This window comes from Nicotiana tabacum, chromosome 13 (genome assembly GCF_000715075.1).
Source record: "Nicotiana tabacum cultivar K326 chromosome 13, ASM71507v2, whole genome shotgun sequence".
Taxonomy (NCBI): domain Eukaryota; kingdom Viridiplantae; phylum Streptophyta; class Magnoliopsida; order Solanales; family Solanaceae; genus Nicotiana; species Nicotiana tabacum.
Window position 1 is genome coordinate 88,408,567 of NC_134092.1, and position 9,786 is coordinate 88,418,352.

The 9,786-nt window shown below is 35.9% G+C and overlaps 1 protein-coding gene across 1 annotated transcript; it reads right to left on the reverse strand.

The window, feature by feature from the left end:
* Positions 1-175: 175 nt before the first annotated feature.
* LOC142168213 (uncharacterized) lies at positions 176-703 on the reverse strand. Its single transcript, XM_075228870.1, has one exon. The coding sequence runs from the start codon at positions 701-703 to the stop codon at positions 176-178; it is 528 nt and encodes a 175-aa protein (XP_075084971.1).
* Between the last annotated feature and the right edge of the window lie 9,083 nt (positions 704-9,786).

Sequence of the window (9,786 nt, forward strand, 5' to 3'; positions counted from 1 at the left end):
ATGCCTGATTGACTGTAGGTAAGGGGCTCATTAGCAAAATTTGACTTCTTGCTTGAGCATATGAGTCGTTCAATCCCATAAGAAATTGATACAACTTTTATCTCTTCATAAAAGCAACATAATCTCTAGATTTCTCACAGTCACAGAGAGTTGGTACTAATGCCTCAAATTCATCTCAGAGGTCCTTCATTTTAGTGTAATAGACTGAAACAGAGGAATTGCCATGGTATAATGTTGCAATCTCTTTATGCAAATTGAAAGACCTAGAACCGTCTACCTTATCAAATTTCTCTCTTAGGTCTTCCCAAACAGCTTGTGCACTAGCTCCAAACACTACTCCTCCAACAAGTTGTGGAGTTACTGCATTCATTAGCCATGCAAGTACAATTGCATTGCACCTCTCCCATTGCTCCCACAGATTTTCACAAAATTTTTTCTTTTTCCACGTTCCTTCTGCAAGCCCTAACTTATTTCTTCCTCGCAAAGCTATCCTCATAGAACGATTCCATATAGTATAGTTATCTGTACCTGTTAGTTGAAACGAGATCAGTTGAGCTCCACTCGTATCGGCAGATCCGAGATACAACGGGTGATTGTGAGGCAAATCGACTCTAAATTCTTTGTCAGCTTGAGTACTACCACCAACATTTGCATCTACACCTGTAGCGACATTAATCAGAGTATTTTCAACAGCGTCTCCCATGGCTACTCTGCTTCAATTGACGAGAACTTCGTTGTTCGATTGATTCTCTGCACTTACAAATTTCACTAATTAGCAATGCGGATCAACAAACAAGACCAGAATTTCCTAGTCTAGCTGCTCTGATACCATGTTAAATCTATGGATCTGATGGAGTAAACCCTAGCTAGAAGAGAGGAAGGAAGAAGATGAGCAAAGGAGTAAATGAGAAAAGTGATATTCTGTTATTAACCGCACAAGTACCATACAAACGACCCCTATTTATACACTTTACAAACTAATATTTAATCTCTAACTAACTATCATTAAATAGTTTAAACTACCCCTAATACAATAACACCACATCAAGTAACCCCTTTCATAATAAATGATACAATAATAATATAATACATAGAATTCGAAGACATCCTTTACTAAATTTTAAGTATGCGTATTTGGCAAATGGAACCCAGCATTACCGGATGAGGTTTGACTTGTTTGCTGCTGCTGTTACTGATTAGTGATTATGATCAATCCACATGTGACATCATGATAATAAAGCTCCTATTACTACTATCTACACTTGCAACACTGCTGATTATATTTTGCTTATATGGGAAAAAACGAGACCCTTTATTCTCACCAAAAAAGTGCTCCCTCTCCGACTCTTTTCATCAACTTTTGTGCACCATCATCTATGTTCCAACAAAAAAATAAAGGACAGTTAACACACATACTTACTGTTTTAATTATCTCTACACATATACTTTCATATTGAAACAAACGGAATATATCTTTTCACTGTTATACCATTAATATTTCCCTTTAAAACAAATCTCATTGAAGGCTTTGTAACACTAAGAAACTACCTGAGGTTTCCAAAGAGGTGGTCAAAATTTGAAATGATGATTATTGAAAGTAATCCACCATAATTAGTCTAATAAGTTGAGAAAGGCTCTGTCAAATTATTAATGCTCCCACTGCATATTCTTTTATGCCATGTTAAACAAGATAACACTTCCCTAAAATCACCAAAATATAATGGGGTGCACCATCAAAGAATAATGTTCTCTTCCAATAATTAACAAAAGAATCAACTTTCTAGTTGACTTGCACTAGAAATTAAGTCTTTCAAATTTAGAGCTAGCAAAGGGAATCCTATCCCCTTTACCCCCAACTCAAGATTCTGTACTCATAGCATGAAATGAAAAAGGGTCACTTTCTTAGTTCCTAGTTGATGTTCTTTTGGGAGGAAAGTTACTTTTGGAGGCATCAATTGGTGTGGCTTAGTTAGCAATAAAATAGGTGCAAACTTTAGAAATTAGTATTCAAATCATAAAGGGATGGAAATACTAATTGATTTTTTTCTTCTACCTAAGCCTTTGATAATAGAGTTAATCACTATATTAGTTAGCGTAAGATAGCAGGTACTGAGTGAAATAGTCAAATGCATGCAACCTGATCCGAATATTAACACTATAAATAAAAATAAAAGAAAAGAATAACTTTTGTGATGTTAAAAAGATAGGGCCATTTTCTTTTCTTTTTTCTTCTCACCTTTAAAAAGCTGTCTTTTTGAAGGGGAAAAAGGGAAGAGAAAAAGTGGGAATAGAGAACGCCACTCAAATGTTTTAAAAGACTTGTGTTAATCCACCCTTTTCTTTATGATCCATTGTGCATACACTCCAAACTTAGTTCTCCACTCAATTCTTGACAAGAAAAGGAGGAGTTATTACAGTCTTTGGCTAGGATTGCCTTCATTGACAAAGTGTGCACAGATGAATCATTTGATGCCCCCATTTGCCACTAATTCAAATTGCTCTTTCCACAGAAAAAGTTTTAAAGAAAAACACGCAATCCACCTTTTATTGTCGATAGATTTTTATTTCTAGTGAAATCATGTATTTTAAATCTTTCATGTTTGGAAATCGATTAGGATTCTACTTAACCTATGAATTTAGTACATAATAGTACGACCGGCCAATTGTTGTTACACGCAAAAAGAAATTAAAAATGAAACTACATATACTTTGTTTGGATAAATACTTAATTCACATAAAAAAAAATAGTATGATTTTGTAACCCGGTGACATTGGTTGAAAAGTTACCCGTTGACATTGTATTGATGCAGCATGTATAATGGTTTGTGCTGAGGGTTTATACTTGAAAAGATAGTTACACCGTACCAGGAGAGAATAGTAGTACTGAGCTCAATTTCGACCACTGATCGATTCGTAAAATGTCGTCAGTTTTTGGATCACTTGTTAATTTTTAAACATCTATAGCTTTTTGTTAATATAAAATAAAATATGGGTAAAAGATAGAGAAATTTCTGCATATTGTGTTGAAATTTGAAATTGCTCATTATTTTCTCAGATACCATCCATGAAATTCCCCCATTTTGTTTTCTTCATCCGTTCACTTCTTTTTTCCTTCTTGTTTATTCCCATCTTATCCAATTATTTGTGAGTTGTGTGAAGTTGTTGTAACTGCTTGCTGAATTTGTCGAAATACCAATTATTTTCAAGGAATTTTTACCATTCTTCAAGGAGAAACACAAGCAAACCAAGGACAACACTACCTCATTCCCAATAACACTTGCAATTTATTTGAACTTTCTCTCTAACACCATATTTCTTTTTTATATATGAAGCAATATGACCTTTCTAATTATTGTTAATCATATTGACAACTGAACTGTATACCACTTATATGTATGACTAAATTAAAGGTATATTTCTCGTTTCATTTTAAAGACTTTGTAAATATGCAATCCAAAAATACACTCATTATTTAGCTGTCAAAAGCTGTATGTAGCCAGTAAAGACCACGAAAAGTTCTTGAATAAAATTTCAAAGACGGCGGGAGGTGTTTGGACATAAAAATATCGAAAATAGTCTTTGCAAAAAATAATAAGTTTTCAGTTTTCTTCTTGGCATTCAATTGGAAAATAGTTTTTGCAAAAACTTGAGTTTTTGAATTAAATGGAACCTAAAACTTTCAAAATTAGAGAATTCAGGTTATATATTTTATCTTTAAATAGTACCGAAACATATCATGCCATTTGTTAATTTTATTTTTTTTTTAAAAACAGCAATGGTAATTTTTACATGGCACGTGAATCCATCTTATGATAATTCCTAGATGACAACTGCCGAACATTTGACCATTAAAGGCGGATGTTAGAAATGATGCATGCACTTAATTAAATTAAAATAATATTAATAATGACAAGACATGTTGCATATTAAGAATTCTTTAATTTAAAATAGAAAGTCTATGCGGACAAGTCATTTTATGTATTTGAGTTAAGTCTGTCCAACGTGATGGGACGGGACCAAATAAACGGGACATGACGATATTTAATCGGGACGAGTCTAAACGGGATGCGATAAACGGAACGAAACGATAGGCCCATCCCATCCCCGGTATAGGACGGGACGGGACGGGACGAGACGGTTTCGCGGACCTTAAGTGGGCCTTTTTAAAAAAAAAAATTATTTATTTAAGCATTAAGTTTGGCAACGACTAGTTTTTTGACAATGACTAAGTTTTTAAAGTTTGCAACGACTAGTTTTTTGACTTATTTAATAAACTTAAAACTTAATAAATAATAAGAAAATTAGGAAACTAAGTAAAGATTTATAAAATATTAAAACAAAAGACTTGTAATGAAATATTTTACTAATTATAATAGAGTTATAATTTATTTAATATAATTTCAAGCCATTAAGTAACTAAGTAAGAGTGTAAGATAATTCATAAAAAAATTCAAGGCTTAGAGTCTATTATTTTATTAATAAAACTTTCAAATTTCACATACAAATATAATTCTTTTGAAGAGCATCTAATCTACGCAGTCACCTTCTAGGAAGGGTTCTGTTTGAACTAGGCCTCTTAGTAGCCAACTATAAATTATCATACTAATATTTGCAAGCTCCTATATAGCTTCATGGTAACTTATCTATAATTTCTCTCGGACATTATTCTGGAATTGGCAATGTTGATTGTTGTTCCATGAGTTCCATGCCGTCATCGCTCCCAGTGCTAAGTATCTCATTGTATTCTTCTTCTTCCCTAGTGGTTAATTTTTCAAAACCAAGATTTCTTCTTTCTGAATTAATCCAATCTCTGAATAATACAGAAATCTCTAAGCTGTCCTCCACTAATGAATGTATATGGTCTCCGATTTGAAATCTTGTCGCGCTAAAAGCAGTCTCCGATGCTACTGATGATGCTTGAATAGCCGGAATATCTCGGGCCATTATTGAAAGTGTTGGAAAAGCCTTGCCACGCTCTCTCCACCATGTCAACAGTTGTTCGTTGCCTTCTTCATCTTTAATACTTTCCAATCCTTGATTTAGATAAGAATAAAGTTCATCATCAATAGAAGAATCAAAATCTGTTATATCATTCATACCTTCCCATAGAATTTTTACTCTAGCCTTAGAAGTAGAAGGAGCAGTTTCACCACCTGTTATTTCCATAGATTTATATTTATCAAACATTGATATAGCATAAGAATATATATTATCTTGGTAGTCTTCGAGAGATGCTTGTTCATTTTCGTGAATTGCTAAATTCTCATAAATTTTACGAACACGTCCCTTTTGTGATAACCCGATAGGTCATCTTATATTTTAGAACCTAATTCTATGCTATAAAGCCTTAAATACCTCATTCTGGCCTTCCTCGATTTGCATGTGTAGTCCGGAAATTTTTTCAAAAAACTTTTATGTTAAAAACTAAGAAAAATATGAAAATTTTGCCTTAAAATCTATTCTAGTTGACTTCGGTCAACGTTTTGAGCAAACGGACTCGGATTCGTATTTTGACGGCCATAGTAGGTTCGTATCGTGATTTGGGACTTGGACGTGTGCCCGGAATCGAATTCGGAAGTCCCTAGCCCAAGTTATCGCGCTTTGTTGAAATTTGAAATTTAAAGGCTTAATGATTTTGAAATATTTGACCAATATTTGACCTTTTGGATATCGGGTTCGTATTTTAGTTCTGGAATCCGGTATAGGTCCAATACTATATTTATAACTTGTCTGTTAAATTTAGTGAGAAACGAAGTTGGTTTGACGTGATTCGGACGTCCGGTTGTGAAAATAGAAGTTTCAAAATTTTCTTGAACATTTCATTTAATTTGGTATTCAATTCGTAGTTCTAAGTGTTATTTTGGCGATTTGATCGCGTGAGCAAGTTTGTATGATGTTTTGAGACTTGTGTACATAGTTGGTTTAGAGCCCCGAGGGCTCGGGTGAGTTTCGGATAGGCTACAGAGTGGTTTGGACTTAGAAAAAACTCAGCTGGTGTTTCAGTTATGGTGCAGGCCTCTGATTTCGCATTTGCGAGATCAGGCATCGCATTTGCGACCTCTGATGGGTTCGCATTTGCGAGTAACTCATCGCATTTGCGAAGAGTAGCTGGGCCACCTTATGTTCGCATTTGCGAAGTGGGTCAGGGGGGTACAGGATTGCAATTGCGATCAGGTGGTCGCATTTGCGGAAGGTCAAATTTCGCATTTGCGAACAATTCATCGCAAATGCGATGAAAGCAGAGATGTGAAGGTCTTCGCATTTGTGAACCTTAGGTCGCAAATGCGACTTCTGCAACTGATCAAAATGGGACTTAGACGGGACTTTGGTTCATTCTCTCAAATTTTCAAAACAAGAAACCCTAGAGGCGATTTTTCAAAGAACCTTTCTTCCTCAAATCACTGGTAAGTGATTTTAAACTAGTTTCGTTCAATCTTTCACTACATTTCCTAAGATTTCTGATCACGCCCAACTATGCCTTATAAAAAGGATTAAGCGGTCGTTGCAAATATATTCCGGCTAATAAGTCCGGAGTCGAATCCCATAGGGAATTAACCTATCAAACACAGCTACTAGACTTGCACAAATTCACGCAATCAATCTTCAGAAATATTTAAGTAACAGATTGGGTTTCATTAACTAAATATTACATAATGAAAATGTAATAATTAACAACTAACTACGAACGGGTTGTAAACAAGAATTGAAATGATCTAAGGTTGTGATTTCCCCTATTGTCGGAATCTTTTCCGCTACGTTTTATACAAATTTTTGTAAGTCTTCTCTATCGACCATGAGCACTCTAACTGTCGTAACTCTCTCCCGAGTAATTACCATAATTTACTAGGCATATTCTCCCGAATTACGCTAGCTGGCATTAAGTACAGCCCACTCAAATCGCATCAAGGTTTCGTTATCCCTAAACCCACCTTTAAACCTCCGTATTGATCCCTCATATACGTTTAGGAGTGATGTTGTTCAACAACTACCTAAATATGCACTCTCTCCCGAGTAATACATACTAAATAGGCACAGCTAATTGAGGGCCCTTCAATCAACCACAAGAATAATATAGTTGAACAAATAGGAAAAATACTACGACAAATCTATATTAATATAATAAGAAAATCATCCTTCAATAGGTTCCATCAAAACCCTAGATTAGGAATTTAGCTACTCATACTCATAGTAACAATATCCCAAATATTTTGCATAATTAAAATACAGAGTAAAGATGCAAAGCTGTAGAAATTGATGATTCTAACTTCCAACAGGTGATTCCACCAGCTCTTCTTGCCTCTAGCTGCAAAAGTCCCTCAAAGTAGTGTTTTTAGGTCTATTTATATGTGTATAAGAAACCCTAAACGTGTAGGCCAAGTCCTAGTCAAACCCGGAAATGAATTAAGTCTTCAAAACTCGGATTGGACCTGGCCTCAGGCCTGGCGTCGCCAGCCTAACGGCTGGAGTTTGGCTGGCCTCGCCAGGCTAAAGCCTGGTTCAGCCTGGCCTTTGGCTGGCCTCACCAGATCTCTCCTTTTCACTGTTCTCGAGCACACTTTCAACGTTTAAGTATCCCTTTTGCTCTACTTTCATCTCTAATTCACCTACACATAAAATAGATCCCATTATGCGCAAATAAAGTGTAATTTATCATTAAAGCATGTAAAACGCAAGGCACATAATGTACGAAACTATGGAATTATAGACACACATCAATACCCCACACTTAAACATTGCTCGTCCTCGAGCAATCAAACTACACTTGTAGATACGACCTTTTTAAGCAATTCTCTTAACTCATTACACCAAGAATTGGTTTTTAAAAATAGTTTAAGCACACAAGTGTGACATCCTCGCCTCAAAATTCGACTCACAAATACCTTGCCTTATTCACAATTCACTTACTTACTCTAACATGGATGTCAACAACATTACTTTCCTTTATGAATCATGTTCCCTCACTCAATCAAAGAGCTTAGTTCCACACACAATGAATTTTAAGAACATAGGAACTCAAGATAGACAAAATTCACTCGCTCTCATAAATAACATTCATATGCCACAAATGATGCACCATAGGCTTGCCCGTAGTGTAATACTCTACTAATCGAGTTCATCTAGTCTAAGATCAAGTAGGACTTTCATTGGTTGTAATGTAGGTTGCGGGTCGGATAGGATACATTTGGATATGAGTGACTACACCTCCCTTAAGCACTTCAATACATATACTTTGACACACATCCCATACTTATGCCAAACCAAACATTCCACATTCACTTCAATTTATATTACCCCATATTTCTTTAAGCATAATTACATTAAGAGTCGCCACTTATCAAAGAATATTCTTTTTCCCAGCAATACAACTATTTTTTTTTTCTTTCTTTCTTTTTCAATTCAAGCGGCTCTTATTTTTTTTCAAAACAGTTCACCTTTCTCCTTATTTCATTAGTTCCACGCAAAAACCAAACCAACCACCCCAGACTTTAACTTTCACAAAGTTCATAACAATTCAAGTGCTCATTAGAGGTGAAAAGGTTCAAATAGATGGTTAATTCAAACAATTGGGTAAGGCTTGTAGTGTGGTTGCCAAAGAAACAGGATTACAAGCTCAAAGGAGTTAACTACGTTACATAACTTTTAGGTGGGTAAACTATTTATATCTGGCTTAACAAAAAAATGCCTATATCACTTCTTAGACTGAACAAGACTACTATTTCGCTTTGCACACATACAGGGCAAGTTCTAGACATCAAATGCAATGCATAGAATACATACAAAACCTCACACAGACATGGCACATAACTCACTCAGGATTGGTTTCATCGCGACACTCCAGTCAGAGCAGTTAAGCAAAATTAGGAATCTATGATTTAAGGTACTTATGCGAGAGTCAAAAACTGAGCCTAAGCGTCACAACCATAGTACTAACTATTCTCAAGGCATAACAAAGCTAAGAGATATTGCTTCAATTCAATTCATGGCCCAATGGTTCCTATTCCTAAAAATTAAAACTAACTACACCTGGTTCAGCTAAAAGCCTCTAGAAAAGAACCTCGGCCCAAAGAAAAACCAAGGGGGAATTACTACACTACCTACACAAAAAAAATCATTTTGGTATTTTCTTTTGACTTACTTCCCTCAAGAAAACTGTCTGGGAGATCCATCGTCGGGATGAGTCTAATATTTCTATTTTTTTTTAACGACACTAAATAACTAAAACACATAGCCAAATCAATTACTAAACTACTAAAACACATACTAAAACAATTAACACTAAATAACTAAAATTAACTATGTACAAGTCCCCACCCCACACTTAGCTCATACATTGTCCTCAGTGCATGCACAAAATGACAAAACACGAAAAAATGAGTAGGGTGTAAAGAAACTCCCTGATCAAGCAACGCCTTCATCCTCTGACGCTCTCCACTCCTCATCATGTTCATCCTCCTCATCATAATCATCTCCCTCACCATCTGACTGCTCTGGATCAGCCTCAGACTGCTCCGGTTTGTTGATATCCTCATCATCGGGGAGTCTGTATCCATCTCCTAACCCAACCAGCTACTGAGCATGAGCATTGAGCGGGTACCGGTGCTCCAATTCAGTCCTCTCCTCCGATGTGGCATGTCGACCTCCTATCCTTAGCTGCAAATCCATCATCCCATAGAGATGGGCCATAAAACTATCATCCCGAGCGTTGTGCTTGGTACTTGTCAACGATGTCATGGCAGTCTCTTCTTTCAGCCGGAGGCTAGTGATGTCCGTTTGTCGTAGGGGTTG

Bases quoted from the DNA above. Each gene is read 5' to 3' on its own strand.
- LOC142168213 (XM_075228870.1), bottom strand. From the start codon at position 703: ATGGGAGACGCTGTTGAAAATACTCTGATTAATGTCGCTACAGGTGTA.